This window comes from Periophthalmus magnuspinnatus, chromosome 8, assembly GCF_009829125.3.
Source record: "Periophthalmus magnuspinnatus isolate fPerMag1 chromosome 8, fPerMag1.2.pri, whole genome shotgun sequence".
Lineage (NCBI taxonomy): Eukaryota > Metazoa > Chordata > Actinopteri > Gobiiformes > Gobiidae > Periophthalmus > Periophthalmus magnuspinnatus.
Genome location: NC_047133.1, coordinates 1,121,326 through 1,139,306, shown reverse-complemented (window position 1 = coordinate 1,139,306; position 17,981 = coordinate 1,121,326). Strand labels below are relative to the sequence as shown.

Sequence of the window (17,981 nt, the reverse complement as noted above, 5' to 3'; positions counted from 1 at the left end):
TGTTAAAAAAAACACAAAACAAGAATGATGGTGATGATTTTGAAATGCAGTAGACTATGATGGAATCTGTAAAAACAAACACTACTGCACGGAGAAGAAATGTGACGTGTGAGTTTCAAATATATTTATGTAAATACACAGATCATATTTAATTAATCAGCAGTGATGGGAAATAAAACAATTTATACTGATGGATAATAAGGCATTTATTCAGCAATTTGGAAGAAAACTTTACACAGCAAAAAGTAGTAAGAAAGATTCAATATTTGATTTTATGGTTAACGTTGACTGTTCCAGTAAATCTCCACAGATGATTTCTCAGAGTAACGGGCCTCAGCCATCCCTGTGTTACCCCTGATTTTTTCTTTTACCACTTTTACCACAAGGCCACCAGCCAGGGCGATGCCCGCTGCAGCTTTGCTGATTTCAGCGACTGCACTCAACAGTTGACTGGCCACTGAAACAGTGCTGCAGGTGTTGGTCACGACACTGCTGACCGCTGCAGACACACTGGACTCTGCTAACATGACAGCTGCCTCTGCTGGTTTAGTCAAACCAGGGACACTCGCAGCCACGTCCTGAGCTAAAGCTGCTGCGCTCGGAGGCAGAGCTTGTTGTCCTGCCACTAAACCGGCCTGGGCCAGTGATGATGCGTTAGATAACCCTACCCCAACAGCCGAGGCAGCTCCACCAATGACAGTTTCACTTCCCGCCTCTAGTGCTACTCCCAAAGCTGCACCAGCGCCTAAAGCGCTGCCGACACCTGCTGCCACTCCCACTGCAGCCATGCCAAGCACACCCACCTGCCTCAGGGCCTCATGTGCCCCCTCCCGGGGACTGGAAGCCTCTGCCCCCACAACAGACCCAACAGATCCACCCAGCAGTCCGCCTGTGGCCGCTCCCACAGCCACCGCAGCCTTTCCAGAGGCTGCTGCCACTATGGCCCCCACAGTTTTCCCCACACCAGCTCCTCCTGCAGCTGAAATGCCAGCGAGCTGACCTACCGTCAGACTGACTGAGTTTCCCAATAAAGAGGCCCCTACTGCAGCTGATAAAGGGGCAGCTGCTCCAAATATTGCCCCCACTGCCAGGCCTGTAGCTCCAGCAGCAACTAGAATCCTAATTCTCTCTACAACCACTGGAGAGAGAGCAGCCTCCCTCCTTATTTGTGCTAAAGAAGAACGCAGAGAGTGTCTCTGACCCCTGCCTCTCCAAAACCTAAAACCCTGGCTCCTGCCCTCATTGATCCATTGTTCCCCCACATCATCCAGACCTCCCATTCTGAGCCTTTGTAATCCACCTGCAGGTCTCACTACACTTCTGTGCTCGCTTTCACACTTCTGTCTTTTAGGATGTGCAGCTTTTTCTCTGATCACGTCATTCCTCAGTGTTTCACCTCCCTCTGTTTGACCTCTCTCTTTTATCAGTCTTTTCTCCTCCTCTCTAATGGCCTCTTCTGCTTTGAGGAAGACAGAGTTTGTATAAAATCCTCTGTCACGCCGCATCGTGTCAACCTTGACGATGAGCTCTTTAACCTGAGCCCTGTTACTGGGATCTCTGTTGTTTAATACGTGATACCTTCCTCCACAGAGATCAATCAAAAGCTTAAGCCGAGCTGGTGCCGTGTCATTCAGATACGTTTCAATGTCAACACCCTCCAAGTCGTCACCTCTGGTGAAAAGAACAACAGTGTGGTGACGGAGTGCATCTTCTCCAAAGATCCTGGCGACTTCATTGGCCGCCTGGTTCTCACTGTCAGTGTATCTGCCGATCGGGACGACCAGGAGAAAGGCATGAGGCCCAGGAGCAGAGAGAGACACACATTTGGCTATTTCAGAGTAAATCTGTTCTTCGCTAAGGCAAGTGTCTCCAAAGCCGGGCATGTCCACCACCTGGATGCTCCTCAGTCTTGGCATTTTCCTCTTGAGCGTCTCCAGGGGACATGGCTCCTCCTGCTCTTCACACAGCTCCACACTGCCCAGCTCACACACCTGGGTGACAGAGCTGGCACTGGTCCTGGAGGCAAACTGTTGATGGCCTAAAATGGTGTTTCCAGATGCACTTTTACCAGATCCAGTGTTTCCTATGAGCACCAGCCTGAGCTCCTGGTCCCAGCTGTGATCAGGCTCCATGAGGATCACTGCAAAATAAAAACAACACAGTGAAATGTGACAAAGACACCACTGACAATACAATTATCCAACATAATCTGTGCGTAAAAACATCTCATGAGGCCTTTAGGCTGCAGTGTAGCTCTGTTAGCTTTTAGCCTTTTAGCACAAATGTAAGAATAAGCAAAACAAACACAGCACAGTACCGTGGTCTCGCACAGAGGAGATTAAAGACACGCAGAGACGTCTCAAAACTGTTTAAGGGTATTTCATTATTTATATGTGAAATAAAAACAAAGTGTCCCGCTCTGCTCAAAGTCAAGAGTTAAACAGTGTAGAGCTGCACTGCCCCCTGCCGCCCCCTGCCGGCCGCTCCACTGTACTGCCCCCTGCTGCCCCCTGCCGGCCGCTCCACTGTACTGCCCCCTGCCGGCCGCTCCACGTGTGTGACATAAACAGATATAAATGACTAAAAAACGAAATAAATAACTAAGTAAATGAATAAATAAATAAACAAATAAAAAACGATACTTCCTGGATGAATTACTGCGTGATTGTAGACACGGGTCAGAGCAGGAACACACTGAGCTTAGACTTCAGATAGTAATTTTATTTCAATAAATCCGATGGCTTGTTCATTGCAGCAAACTGTCCCTTTGTTTGAATGATAGACTATACATATAATCTCATAACAGTCAGAATATTTTCATTACATACGCTTTAATAGAATTACTTTTCAGATATGAAATATTATTTTAAGGATTACGTAAACAACAAATGGTGAAAGTCACAAACTGTAGGCCTATAACTTTGTAAATTGTGTGTAATTAGTAATTAAAAACACACAGCACGAGGGATATCTAAAAAATATTAAACAAAACGATTTAAAACAACAACAACAAAGTGCTACAGAGCCTTTGGACCGATGAGTACATTTCTCCATCAATAACTGTAATTCTAAAGACAAACCACAGAAAAGAACAGCTCTGCTTCAATCTACAAAACACAAAATGATAATTGCAAAAATATGGATTCAAATTTATTTTTACTTAACTGAGTCATGTTCAAAAGCACAATTATGTAATCTTTATCAAAAATGTGTTTCCCTCATTAGCTCCTTCTGCAGTGATGTTCTGTGGGCGGCTCCGGTTGGATTCTCAAAACGAAAGTGGGAGTTCAGCGATTCAGGCTTTTGTCCAAAATGACTAACCTCGACACCCTCTTCCCCGGTTTTGTCACAATGAGGGTTTCTCGTCAGTTTTTAAAAGAGCACCTGGCGTTTGTGCGAGTGATGACAGCTCCCCTCTCTGTCGTTAGAGTCTGTGTGTCAAACCGGCTCTTCTGGACTGTGCGTTTCCTCCAGTCCAGGTTTTTCACTGGCTCTGTGTGTGTGTGAGAGCGGGGCTATAGCTCAGAGCGCGAGCGAGAGATGCGGGGGCCTTTCCTGATTTCTTTCCTCTTCTCTTCCTTCCGTCTCCTCTTCTCCTCTTCTCTGAGGATTTTCTGGAAAGCTTCAGCGGTGTGAAGCACCTTTAACAAAAACGGTAATACAGACGGTTACAAACATGAGTGATAATAATACTCAGTACTCGAGTATCGGTCTGATAATAGGAGTGGAATAATCACGTCCATAATCATCTGATCATTACAGTACAGATTGAAGTCGTGTGTGTGTACAGAGCGACTTACATCATCTCTCTCTGTCCGATACGGGTTTGTGAAGTCTGGAGCTTTCTCTGTTATTCCCAATTCCTGTGACATCTATAGAATAAAACCAGAAATCAAATCAAAAAGAGAAAGCAAACTGTTTCTTCAAAGGCATAAAAAGCAGAGACAGTCTTTTCTGTTTCCATGCTCTGTCTGCAGCTGCACACATCAGACACAACTCGAGTGAACTTGAGAGATGATCAAAAAACACAGGATCAGTGAGTCAAAAGTGAGGACAGGGTCAGGTGCATATTAAACGCTGCTGCTGTTAGTCAGAGAATTAATCCACAGTATAATCCTCTTGGCACATTGCTTAGGTCACAGATTAATCCTGCAAAAGTTTAGTTCATTACCCCACACAATAAACAAAACCCCATATACTTTACTTATTAAAATTCAGAACAGTGTAATACATCATTCTGCACTGACGACGATATTTCAGCTTAGACCCAATAAATGGATCAGATTCAAACTAAACAGCTGAGTTCACATTAGATCCACACGACTAACCATCAGAATACTGCACTTCCACGTTATTTTCCTGTGATTTATGACGTTATGTTTCTTTGTTTTAATTGTATTTACTTTTTTTTTTACATTATATCTTGTTCTACAGGATACTACAGGTCACTGGGCTTTTTTTAATCAAATACTGAACCAGCTTCTGCGTCCTGATTGGCTAAGGGACTGTAGACCATTGTGTCGTGCATCCTGATTGGCTGTTGGACTGTAGACCATTGTCCATCAGTCTCCTCCGTGCCGTGTCTCCTGTCCAGTACAGAATGTGTTCAGACAAATTTACATAAACTTTGGATCTCAGTGTGACTCTGAAGTGCTGTACGTTTGCAATTTGTTTTCTCCCCGACAAAACCCACAATGTCGATGAAACGTTCTGCACCGACAAAGACGCCTACGAAGGTTTGAACTTTGAGAGAGTTTAAACGAGAGAGAAATGTGAGAAAATGTTAACGCCTGTGTGAGAAAAGTGTATAAAGTGTGTGGTGAGGAGTTTTACAGACAAAAACAGAGAGAATAATGTAAAAAATAAAGCTGATACTTGGTCATACAGTCATAAATTATCTCGGTGGCCTTACGAGTGTCAGAACATGTTGGTGAGCTCCTCCAGTGAACACGCCCGTCTGATTACAGAAGTTCAGCCCCCATCGCAGCAGCCCGCCCCAGTCGGCGTTGCGGTCGTAGTAATGGTGAACGATCCGTGGGAATCTTAACGCAACATCTCCAAAAAAGGCCGTATTCTCCACCACATGAGAGTAAGCTGTTAGAGACAAAAGTGTGTGACGTTATTGTCTTGGCACAAAACGAGAGGCTGACGGTGTGTTTTTTGTGAAAAAGTAAAACAACACAAAACAATCAGACGTGTCGGGAGGGGATGTGTCGACAGTAAAACCTGAGGCAGTGGTAAATCATCCAGGTGGAAAAATGGATCAAACCTTCTTTGATCTTGTCGTCCATGGGGAACGGGTCGTCGGGCTGCATGTTCGCCGCGACGAGCACCTGCCGCGAGTCTTCCAAGACCTGAGAGTAAAATTATTATTATGGTGTAAGCTTATTATTCATTTTATGGTAAATTCAGTGTAGAGACATTGAATATTTATGCATTATACACACACAATATGTCATCTGAATATGTATTACACCACGACACACACTGACTAGAAACACCGGAGCTGGAATCCGTCCAGAACTAGACTGGACAACCCGGCGTGTTGCATTCTCACATATCGTCTGTGTAAACCCTCAGGCGTCCAGGTCTGATCCACAGCAAAAGATGAAGTTTAAATCTGTCAACTGGACAAAACGTTGTAGGAGTGAAGACGTTTTCGCCGCTTCTTCAGTTCTGGTCAGATTATTGCTGGACACTGCATTATATCTGTCTGAGGGGAGGAGCTAACCACACTGAAACTGGAAACATCTATTGTCAGTTTCAGCTGAGACTAACCTATTCAGCCTTTAACGACCCTGCTATTGTTCTCTTTGTTTGGGTCTGAGGATGGAGTTATAGATGGTGGATACATGATGTCTAACGCCCCAGTCCTGCTCAAGGAAGGATTCTCTTTTCTAACAAAAATATCTTCTTTAACTCTCCTCTCAAACCATTTCTTTTCTGTGGTTCTGACCCTCACTCTCGTCTTCTTCTGTGGTCTGTGTCTTTGAGATGCAGATGAACAGCAGACTGTGTCCTGAGCTGCTCTCTCTCTGTGTTGGTTCATTCTCTTATGAAGTGTCTGTTTAGTTTGTCCAGTCTAACGCTCACACTGCACTGAATGGAGTAGACACATTACTTCATTTCACATCTGCATCTACTGGTAAAAAATATATATATATAAATAATTAAATAAACGTACGGATGTTAACTTGAAATCAATGGAGTCAGAAAAACACTCCCAGAGCAGTCTTTACAGTGAGCTGTACTTTGTAATTTTAAAATAGTTGTGATGATGTTAATATTCTGCGTCGTTCTTTCGAGTTGAATAAAACATTGAGCTGTGTTTAACATCTTAAAAGATTGCTGACAGTGCACGCTGCTTGTCCTTCAAAATGAGATGCATCGATAACAGCCCAAAGCCAAACGATAAGCGCCACAGAAACAGAGAGGAAAGTCAAAATGATTTTACACCAAGACGTTTTTTGTTGTTTGTTTTTTTTGCCAAGTGATGATAAAGGTTCATTTTATTGTGACTACGCTGCCTTCGTCTATGATCATTTGTACCTTAAAAAGCCCTTTGAGCATGATGTCGATAATCTTGTACTGCTGGTTGATGTCGTTGAGCTCCACGAGGTTCTTCAGAGCGTTCAGCTGGTCTTTCCTCTTGGTCTCAAACAGCCGCTTGTCTGACGGCGCGAGGTCAGGAGGATAACGCCCTCTCCAGACGGACACAGCGCTCACAGTCATCTCTCAAATATTCATGAGCGTGTTTTATCTCACGACTCGCACAAACATGAAGCTTACATGGAAAGGATACAGATCTCCAGGTTCGAGTCGTGTCTCGGTCTGTGCACGTCCGTGTCCACCGACCCGAAGGCGGCGGCGGCCAGAGCCAAGAGCATCGCCACGACGCTGTGCATGGTCAGAGGGCAGAGGTAGAGAAGCACGCCTCTGAAAAACAGAAAACGCAACATGGAAGTGGTTTAAATCTTATTATAAAACATCGTTATTGGCGCAAAGCTCAAAGCAAACGCAGGGAATTTGAATCTAAATGTCGCATTGTCACTCTACAATGTGCAGCTTTCACAAAGTCTATCAAAAACGGTGACGTCTCAATTGAAACCAAAATCACGAATCAATGCCTGAAGTGAATGACATGAATGTGAGGCAGAGAGGTCGCCCGCCAGTGTTCGCCCTGTGATTAACGGGCTATTGTTGCCTCGGTGGGTCCAAAATAGCTCCAGTCATGTCACATAATGGTAGAACATAGTGACCACAGATTTATACTGAAGAAAAATGCAAATCACATGACTCCATCTCAAAGAAACTAAAGTATCTGGAAAATGTTTATAACCAAAGAAAAACAACAAACTAAAGCTCATACCTGAGGTTGTTTTACTGAGGTTGGAAGGTTAATTACAATGAACAGATGCAAAGTTGTATTTAAATAACCACAGAGGCTGTAAAACTCTGTGTTAGTGAAGAGTGTTCACCATAAACTCAATCTTGTTTTTATTTTCTGTCCCTCTGAGATTCTAATGTGATGGGAGGCTGAGTGGAAAAATGACTAAAAATAGAATTTCATCAACTAAAAAATTGATAAATGCTAATTTTGTGGGAAAACATTACTAACTGGAGGCAGGAAACAATGTTAATGAAAACGGCACAAGGAAAAATGCATATAATTCATGAATAATTTAGGAATCACTCCATCAACTACACTATCGACAGGGCGCAGAAGGAGCTCGGGCTTGGCTCGGGGCAATACGATCTAAAGAGCCAATAACAGAGCAGGAAAAGCAGCAGAATCTTTAGAACACAACAGCTTTCTGTAGAATATGTTATCTGCTACAGCCAAGACATGCTCCTTATACCAAAAGATGTAAGAAGAGAGTAAAATACAGACAGAGGAGCTGCCAACAAAGACGATAACGAGCTCCTAATGGAACTCTCTGGATCTGACCAACAGGAAAAACTTAAATTCTGCTATCTAGATGTAAAAAGAGCAGCTTAAAACGTGTGGATGGTCCTGATAATCGTGTGAGTTAGAGGAGAATGTGCTCAGTGTTTTATCCCCGTGTGTGTCCAGAGCTGTGTGTAAAATCAGGGCATTCTTCACCACCACTTCAGCTCAAACTACCTTTTACACAGATTCTACCTGACAGCTGTGACTTCCAAAGCTTAAGTGGTGTCCTGTGGCCTCGCACTCTTTGAGGAAAAAAAAGTTACACTGTCAGCAAAAAAAAATGTTTTTTAAGAACAACTTGAGTGGAGACAATGTTCGATTATTAAGGCCAATTTGTGCATTCTGGGAACATCATTTGGGTGGCCTCCCAGCCCTCTGAGGAAATGCAGCACTAAATATCTTTAAGTGCTGGTCGAAAGCCTCCATATTTCTTTATAATAGCAAGAGAAAGCTTCTCTAACAGCAGCAGTGGCTCGACTGAGTTGGAGACAAATGAGTCTAAGAGTCATGTAAGTTTATCGCTGACGACATGTAGATCATTACATACTGTGTTATTGTCAACTTCTTTACACATACAAGCAACTTAAAGAAGCAACATATTTAAAAATATCAAGAATGGATCAATCTCCTCTAATGTGGCCAGACAGCAGAGAGATGAGTCTAAATGCATCCATTAAACACAGACCACAGGGAGCATTAGAGAGGATGGTCTGGGAAATAAAGCAAAAGCAATAGGCCTCGTCTTGAAAACAGACGCTCAGGCTTTGCACTTCAGGCACAACAACTCGCTGATAGCAATTTTAATAAGAAGTGGCCCTTGCAGCTTGTGCTGAGCTGAAGAGGAGAAATTACATATTTGACAGATAAGTGCAGGAGATTTGTGCTTCTGTGTGACGGCACAGCGACGAGGCGAACAGCCAGATGTGCCTCACGGTACGTCGGGGGCTCACGGTACGTCGGGGGCTCACGGTACGTCGGGGCCTCACGGTACGTCGGGGGCTCACGGTACGTCGGGGGCTCACGGTCGTGTGCGTCTCCTGCAGGACAAACAGGTCTCTCGTTGTCCTGACCTGCTAATGCTCATAAGGACAGAGTAACTGCTTCATGTTGTGTAGCTTGTAGTTACTGCTGAGTCCAAATAAGTTGGGGTAAATCTCCATCTTTACTGGAGAGATTTGGGGGCGTTGATTTCCTGTGAGGAGTGGGCTCTCATCCCTCATCACCCACACCCTCTGAACATACAGCCTCAATGCGATGTTCCCCAATAAAGTGAGACATCAAGCCTCTCATATTCAAAGAGACACTGGATGGAAAAACAATCCCTAATCAAGTGCAGCAAAGGACTCCACTGTTAAGCGGGCAACTGTGTGACATTTATTCCAAGTGGCAGCCGCTGACCCTGGAGGTGGTGGTGACGGTGGGGTTACCCAGATGAAGCAGCTTGATGTGGAACAGCAGCAGAGCCAGATTTCCCTCGGGCTGAGCGCCTGCTGAGGGGAGTCTGAGCATCATCTCTCCCTGCGCTCGGGTAAGTGAGGCTCTCCCTCTGTCATCACTCACACTCAGTGGAGCCGTGGACACGAGTAATGCTCTCGCTGACAGCTGTATCTGAATAATCACTGTCATGTGGACCATCAATTACACATTTTATTTGAAGAGTTCTTTTGAAAAAAACAGATAAGTGCCATTTGAAAAAGTCATGGAGGCTTGTGGTTTACTCTTAGTATCAAAATATCATTGTTCTTCTTGATAAAGTCTATAAATGAGTGTCATTGATAAGAACTGTAGAAGATGGTGACAAAAAGGGGAAAAAAAACACTTTCTGGTCATTTTTCAAAATGGAAATATCTGGTTTTGCTATTGAACTCTTGATTTGTTAATTACAGAAGTTCTCCCTCAGCTGCTGTAAACACTTTGTAATTAAGAGTAAATGCACTTTTTCAAAGCAGACGTGATTCAGTGACATTAATCCAACATGAATAAACATGTCTGCACATCATTTATGTCAGGGCTCAGGGACAAGGTTTGGGAATGTTGGTACATTCTCCACTGATCAGTGACAGAACCACTGCAGCTCTGAGCCCTGCGGAATGTGAGCCAGTCCTGGAGCCAGTCCTGGAGCCAGATCCCACAGGGCTCCAGGGCTGGTTCCCAGTCCTGGCACCCTGGTTCCAACCCCAGTGTCAGTCCTGGAGCCCTGGTGTGAGTCCCGGTCTCAGCCCCGGTGTCAGCCCCGGTCTCAGTCCCGGGTCCAGTCCCGGTCTCAGTCCTGGAGTCCTGGTCTCAGTCCCAGGTCCAGTCCCGGGTCCAGTCCCGGGTCCAGTCCCTGGTCTCAGTCCCGGTCTCAGTCCCGGAGCCGGTGCTCATGTCTCTCATCCCGCGCGATCAGGATCGTTACAATAAACCGGAAAGATCGTGCGGTTTACTCACCGCGTTGTAGAGAAAACAGATCTGCGGACAGCCTGCTCTCAGCTTCTTCCTCCTCTGAGCTTCAGCTTCTGCTTCTTCCTCCTCTTGGACCGTTTCAGGGTCAGCGGGGCGGTGCGTGTGACCGGGACAGTCACTTTGTCCAGAACCTTCCGCTGAAAACGAGCCCGAGGTGAAGGTGCGTTTACACACGGCTCTCACGGCTCTCACGGCTCCTCCAACGCCACGACCAACCGGCTCTGAACGAATGACACCGGCTCTGAACGAATGACACCGAGTCATCCGCACGAGAGGATGTTTCTACACGGACCGTTTAGTGATGAGCACACAGAGAGGTGCGCACCAACGAAGGTTCCGCCTCAACCACAACAAACTGGATTTAACATTAAAAATACTGGATTTAACATTAGAAATACTAGATTTAACATTAAAAACACTAGATTTAACATTAGAAACACTAGATTTAACATTAAAAACACTAGATTTAACATTAAAAACACTAGATTTAACATTAAAAACACTAGATTTAACATTAAAAATACTAGATTTAACATTAAAAACACTAGATTTAACATTAAAAACACTAGATTTAACATTAAAAATACTACATTTAACATTAGAAACACTAGATTTAACATTAGAAACACTAGATTTAACATTAGAAACACTAGATTTAACATTAAAAACACTAGATTTAACATTAAAAACACTAGATTTAACATTAGAAACACTAGATTTAACATTAAAAACACTAGATTTAACATTAAAAACACTAGATTTAACATTAGAAACACTAGATTTAGCATTTAAAGATAATAACACAATAAAAACAACACATCAGTTATTTTAAATATGCATAAGAAGTAAATTATTTCAAATACTTTACATTTTTTAATCTTTACTTTAATGTATTAATATTTGATAAATCAATTTAAATCATAAGGTCAAATGTTAGATACACATATTAAAGGAATAATACAAAGACTCTTGGTTATAAGATGTGATTAATAAAAAAAATTACATATTTTTGCAATGCATATTATGATTTACCGATCACCTCAGATTATTTTAACTCAGTGAAAACCGAAAACATTCAGGCTTTTAAAACAACATTACCATATGTAAAACTGACAAATCTGTGAACAGAGACAGACGACAGAACAAAAATGTTATGAAACGCTGACAAAACAGAATCAGAAAACCTGCAGAGTTTTTGAAGCTGTGTGTTCTTTGAATGAGAATTTCTAGGTTGTTTCTTAGAGAATAAATGTGGTGCTACAGACAGACGCTGTTTGCAGAGCTGACGTGTGACTGAACCTCCACTGAAGGACACTGGATGTTGTCTGCGGTCTGTGGACTGAGGGACTCCAGGATGTTTCTCACTCGCTGCTCGTCCCGCTCTGAAGGAGGAGGGTGAAATGTGCTTCTCTGGATCTGTAAGAACAAGACAAACTTTTGAAGCAGATGGAGGGTGAGGGAGGTGAGGGCAATACAAATGAGAAAAGAGATGACAAAACAAAGGCCAAGAACCTCAGTGACACTTTAAGTATTAATCTACAGGTTAGCAAGCAACAGTGTGAAGGTTTTTGCACCGAAGAACTAAAGAAACATTTATTTACTCACAAGGGATTTACTGAGCACAGCAAAACCGACAAAACTGTCCTCTCCATTTTGATCTGCACTGTTCCAAAGACTTGTATGTATTGAGTGAACAGAATAATACAAACTATGTAAACTCTGACACTGAACTTAAGGCCAAGATTTGAACCATGTGCACTACACATATGTCAGCCTAAAGGTACTTAGAAATATTTCAGAATGTGAAAAAAAATAAATCTACAACAGTGAGGAGAAAGCAAACTGAAACACAATCGAAAGAAAGAGAAGGTCATGGTAAAGGTCATGGTGCTTCAAGAGTCTATGGAGATCTGAAGCAGAAAACCCTACAGACATCTCCACACGTCTATGGGGTTTAACACAGAGCAGTGAACTGTACTACATGTGGTACAGAACAGATAAGACGTCACAAGGGTGTTAATTAGCAAAGCATGTGCTATAAAGCTCAGCGTCTTCCTCTTTGTTTTATCTTTGTAGTTTTCTTCAGGTGTTTCTGTCCTAGAGCTGGACATTTCAGACATTTTCAGCCCTGCTTGTTATGTTTCAGTGCTGTCATCTTTCTCTCCTCCTCGTCCCCTGCAGACCAGCTGCTCAGCATTTATTTCACCAAAAGTTAAAACAAGCACAAAACCCAGAGCTGTTACTCACCAAAATTTTAATCTAACTTCTGACTCACTGATTTAACAAAAAGTCTAATTTATTAACAGACCTGTGTGTATTTGTTTTTATCCAAGGCCTTTGCACTGGAAGAGCAAATAAATGAGTCTCACAACCGCTCACATTTACATCTCAGAATAGTTTAAATTTTATCACAGATTTTGCATAAAAACTGTATAAAGGCAAATATTTCTAAGAACTAATAAAAGAATGTTTCTGTGATGATTATATTGTTGGCATGTCCTTCAATTGTTGGTGTAACGTTTGTGGATTTTCTACTTGTCCTACTTTTTATGACCCACTGAAGCTCAAACTCATTTACCTCTGATTTGCCAAAACAAATATTTTGGTGTTAAAGTTCGTACATTCCACAAAATGTAGCTGCATGTGTTATAACATACAGCTACATAATAATGACAAGTCAAGTCAAATGTTTTTATAAAGCACATTTAAAAACAACCACCGCTGCCCAAAGTGCTGTACAAATATAAAGTACAATGTTAAAAAAAACAAAACATGCAAAAATACAACAGAACACAGCAAATACAACACAATACAAGAGTCCCACCCGTGTTAAAAGCCAAATGAGTTTTCAACAAATACTTAAAGCTTGAGCTGTTCTAATACCCAGAAACAAGACGACCAAAGTGAGGAGCTCGGACCATCTCCAGCTGGTGGAAGAGGCATGTCTGTCACATTAAACCCTGGCTTCCCTAAACTGTCTCATGTCTCTACACATTCTGGGCTACTCGCTCACGCTGACAGAAAGATGTGCAAAGAGCGGTGTGTGCGTGAGCCTGGCACGCCGCGCCGGGAGCTGCAGAGTGTGCCATCATTCTGTCACCTCTCTGATTCGGAGCTACTTTCAGAATACTAAACACATTTCTGGTACAATATGATGCCAGATTCCAGTTACACAATGGGATCTGGCTGCCTCTGTGTCTCAGATGTTATTTATGATTGTATTGGGCAGGTAACAGTTCAATAAAATCCTCAGTATAGACTCTCTTCATCTAACACAGAATATAAGCTCTTAATAATAACACATCTGAACTGAATTGTTTTGTAGTTTACAGACCAGGGTGCAAAAACAAAATTCAGTTGAGTCAGAAGCATATACCGAAAAGCAACGGAATACTCGTTATGTTTGTCCTGAAATGTGATTTTATAATCCACCGGGACTCAGTGCACATAACACCAAAGAGGCGTCTGATTACAGGACATCTCCCACTGGCTTCAAGGACAGAAGTGTCAACAGACAAATGAAGAAATGTTATATAAATGTTATAAAACTGTATAAACTAATTAAGAAACAAACACCTACATATTCAGATAGTTTAGTTTAACAGTGAGACCTCCAAAAATGGTTCAATTATTGTGGTTTGGGGAAATGCCAGGGCTCTAGAGCAGGAAGTATAGACAGTGCAGTAAAGACATATCTGGCACAGCTCTGACAGTAACTGTTCATCACAGCTGTCACTGTGGCTGGATTTATAGCTCCCTCACTGAAAAGACCTGTGATTAGCTAAAGGCTCCCAACACTGGCTCGCTTGAATGCACTGCTCAGAACCTTTTGTCTAGTTTAATCTGAGGACACTCAATGAGGCTCTGAAGACTAACTTTGTGCTAATGTTAGTGAAGTATATGGTTAGATTCAGTGATACAGAAAAAACATTAGACAGCTCCTTAGAGTCAAAAGTATTGGGACATTAGATATTCTTGACGCCTGTGGCATTTGCATTCATGTTTAAATCTCAGTGCTTAACGGAGGCACTCGGTCGATCATAGTTTCAGCTGTAAATGTCTGCAGTGTGAATATTTTGTATTTTCATCACTGCTCTTCCATTATTCTTGTGTTGTGTGGTGCTCTGTCCTTCATGAGAGCTTTGTGTACCTGTGTGAGGAGCAGCCTGAGGGCTTCTGCTGCTTCCTGGCCGAGCTCTTTCACTCCTACTTTCTCCACAGCCTCCATCACTTTGAGCAGGTCAGGCTCCCACAGCACCGCTGTGCTGCGGTGCATTAGCAGCTGCACAGAACACAGCACACATATGAAAATGTATTCATTATATTTCTTTAAGTAGACTCCAAACAAGTCAACTATAGAGAAAAAAACATTTATAATGTAAAAGGGAGTAATGGGGCTTGTAACAATAGAGCGGTTTGTTTGCACCAGTCCCACACGAGGATTCAGGGACTGTAGATTCAATTAAAATGAGGGTAGAGCTGGTAGAATCAAGGAGGTTCTTTGAATAAAGTGTGCATCTCACCAGAGTCATCAGCTGGAGAGTGGCAGGATGCAGGAGGCAGCTCTGTCCAGAGCCGAGCAGGCAGAACACCAGAAAACGACACCAGGGCTGGCACACAATATGTAGAGCTAATAAACAAAAAAAGAAAAAGAAATATTAGAAAAATACACTGGTTTTCTAACTCATAAAACCTATTTGATGTTCACAATACATTTCACCACTGTCTTAAAATAACCAGTTCTGAGCAGAAACACTAATAAAAGTCTCCCCTGGTACCAGCCGAGCTTTGACCTGGTAACACACAATATCTGTAGCAGAATATGTTTTATGTAACAAAATAAATATAACCACACTTACACAATCACACCTGCTTGTAGAAACTGCATAGTACTGTGGGGTTTTTTTCTCTTACTGGCACCAGTGTACAGACTGTACCTGTAGTGGGGCTCTTTCTCTGGAGGAATCCCAGGAGGGAGCTCAGGCAGTTCACCGAGGCTCCCAGCAAAACCTCATGTTTCTGAAACAGGCACGTGAGGATTAATTTCTCTGATTAAACACGTGAAAAACTAGCACTAATAAAACACAAAAGAAAAATGACACTGGCTTTTGCACATACTCCTGGACATATGTTTGGTGTCTGTAAAAACGCAGCCAGGAAATAAAACGGACCAGGGGAATACCAGAGAGAATAACTAAATAAGGGTTTAATAATGTATGCCTCTTGCACAGAAGTGAGGCTAGCAGCGAGCGGTGCGCTATGTTCTGTGTCCAAAAATACTGAAGTAGGCCAGGCGGATATAGAGAAGACTAGGGAGAGTTGTAGTGTAATCCTTGAGTGGAAAAGAGGATCCAAAAGTTGGGATAAAGGACTAGGGTAAAGCAAAGAGAGTAAAGAATAAGAATGAGGTGCTCCAAAGCAATATTGTTTTTCAGCTGCCAAGACAGAGCATCAGGGGGAACATAGAGCCAAATACATCCAAGAGGAGACGACAATTTCTTATATAAACTTGCTGATGGCAGAATGCAGAGCGCTGAACCATAACAGTAAAGCTTAGTTCAGCACTACAGTCTGCGACACAGGCTGGAGAGGGAAATATGACATCATGAGCGTTACATTTTTCTGTCTGTCAATCTGTTCTCTTCACTCTCTATTTAGATAGTTTTGATAACGTTGAACTGACTAATTGATGCATTGTTATAAACCATTAAACCCCATTTCATCGCACTGCAGGTCGACTTTTCAGCTTAAACCTGTAGCACATGAGCCACGGCTTTTAATTAGATTCTCGTTTGCAGTTTCATTTGATGACTGAATGGTTTTAATTCCCGTTAAGTTACTTTAGGTGCTGTTTATTTCAAAGGTAGACGCTGCTTAGAAACATGTCACAACCTGCAGAAGTAGTTCGTTGAGAGCCACAGAGAGGAACTGGGCTCCTTTTGACCCCAGTGGGTACAAAACGCCGTCTTCAACCCCAAGAGGTCTGGGGCCCACTAAACACGGAGCAGTGACAACGCACAGCACCGGAGATATAAAGTCCACATCGAGAAGAGCCTGCAGCAGCGTCAGGTAACTCACTGTGGACAAAGACAAAGACAGACGTGTCACTAAACGACATGGAAAGATGTTACAGACTCACATACAAGTGCAATGTCTCAATATACGTCTACACCTGTAATGTCTTTGGTCTAAATAAAATAAATACACAGCTCTTTAATGTATAGATCTGTTTGTGGCGAAGGGTGAGAGTAAACAAGTCAGTCCGTTAAGATTGAGTGGATATAATAAAGCTAATGCAGGATGGTAAAAGGCAGAGGTAGAAATATGTCTGAAAAACACAGTTAAGTGATGGACAGTGAGTAAGAGACACACTCAGGCCAAATAAGACATAAAGCGCAGAGTGATCTGAGGCAGCAGTCGTTTAAACTACACACAGACCACGCTTTTTCAGATTAGAGCTCTCAGGGGAGGGATCTCTCAATTAGTGGCCGTGTAGGGGGCAGAGAGCGACAGGGAGGGATGAATGGAAGGATGGAGAGAAGAGGTGATGCATCACGTGGAGCCCGACAGCCCACTTATCCGGCTGACGGACAGATTCGTGTGTGTGAACAGTAATGAAAGAGAGTCTAAAGTGAGCACATGGTTTGGTTTTAATCCACAGTGTTAAACATTTGCAGTCGAACACAATGGACACTATGTTTTTCTTTTAGCAAATGCATGAATTTTGCTTTAGTTACCCAGCAAGAGACTGTCAGTGTTTCTTTTTTGAAAAACTAGACGGTGCACGGCTTTGTCCAGACTCCAACTGATGCTTTTGTGGACCTTAAAATACAAAATACAGAGGAGAAACGAGAAGGTTTAATGAAAGGATTTCAAAGGAACGGCAGGTTCAAAGTGTATTTATCTCAAACTAACACGACAGTACAGCTTCTTCATGAATACATCAATGTCGAGTTTTGGGAAATACTTCAGGCCTTACATTTTGACCTTGATTCCGCACAAGTCGTGATAAGAGAAAAGCTGGACTGCGATGTGTACCTTCGCAGAGTGTACATTCTGCAGAGTAATGAGGGAGGACAGGAGGAGGTGGCTGCTGCACAGAAGGGCTGTCGAGGCTGGGGAAGGAGAGGACGTGATGACAGTCTGCAAAAGCTCCATCAGCGCGGTGTTGGAGAGCAGCATGGAGACAACTGAGAAGAGCAAGCACAACATGACATTTAGGAGGATTTACGCTCAAACCAAAACTAGCCTTTCTTTTGGAAATACAGCAGTGTTGTCACGATTAAACGTTTTGATTTCTGTACTAAGACACTCAATACTGATTCTAATACCAAAATGATAATAAAAACACTCTTTATTCAGACAGTAGAATGTCATTTTCAACATTAAATAACAGGACTTTCTTTTATATTGTCTCGCGGTGTTATATTTGTGTAATCCCTCAGTCATCCAGGCATATGTGGTTCAAGAAAACGATTCAGGAAAGGTTCATTTATGCCATGTTGATGTGACTCTTTTAGAATCAATACTTGTTCAAATCAGTATCTAGTTTCAACACTAGTTTTAATATCTAATTTTTGATACT

At 42.7% G+C, this 17,981-nt stretch overlaps 3 protein-coding genes across 3 annotated transcripts in view; all 3 read right to left on the bottom strand.

The window, feature by feature from the left end:
- Nucleotides 1-187: 187 nt before the first annotated feature.
- On the bottom strand, nucleotides 188-2,482 carry LOC117374627 (uncharacterized). The gene is made up of 2 exons (XM_033970802.2): nucleotides 2,318-2,482; nucleotides 188-2,140 (listed from the first exon to the last, which is right to left on the bottom strand). The coding sequence occupies exon 2, from the start codon at nucleotides 2,130-2,132 to the stop codon at nucleotides 279-281; it is 1,854 nt and encodes a 617-aa protein (XP_033826693.1). The 5' UTR covers nucleotides 2,133-2,140; nucleotides 2,318-2,482; the 3' UTR covers nucleotides 188-278.
- A 220-nt stretch (nucleotides 2,483-2,702) lies between these two features.
- LOC117375268 (coiled-coil domain-containing protein 134-like) lies at nucleotides 2,703-11,812 on the bottom strand. Its single transcript, XM_033971560.2, has 7 exons — nucleotides 10,382-11,812; nucleotides 6,803-6,936; nucleotides 6,550-6,671; nucleotides 5,270-5,354; nucleotides 4,913-5,094; nucleotides 3,801-3,872; nucleotides 2,703-3,641 (listed from the first exon to the last, which is right to left on the bottom strand). Exons 2-7 carry the CDS (start codon nucleotides 6,903-6,905, stop codon nucleotides 3,516-3,518), a joined length of 690 nt encoding a protein of 229 aa, XP_033827451.1. The 5' UTR covers nucleotides 6,906-6,936; nucleotides 10,382-11,812; the 3' UTR covers nucleotides 2,703-3,515.
- LOC117374626 (meiosis inhibitor protein 1) overlaps nucleotides 11,654-17,981 on the bottom strand; it is a 33,407-nt gene continuing 27,079 nt past the window's right edge. The window contains exons 26-32 of the mRNA XM_055223465.1: nucleotides 17,435-17,586; nucleotides 17,134-17,218; nucleotides 16,289-16,473; nucleotides 15,334-15,415; nucleotides 14,920-15,026; nucleotides 14,547-14,678; nucleotides 11,654-11,812 (exon numbers count right to left, since the gene is read on the bottom strand). Coding sequence (XP_055079440.1) covers nucleotides 11,654-11,812; nucleotides 14,547-14,678; nucleotides 14,920-15,026; nucleotides 15,334-15,415; nucleotides 16,289-16,473; nucleotides 17,134-17,218; nucleotides 17,435-17,586 — 902 coding nt within the window. The remainder of the gene's footprint in view (nucleotides 11,813-14,546; nucleotides 14,679-14,919; nucleotides 15,027-15,333; nucleotides 15,416-16,288; nucleotides 16,474-17,133; nucleotides 17,219-17,434; nucleotides 17,587-17,981) is intronic.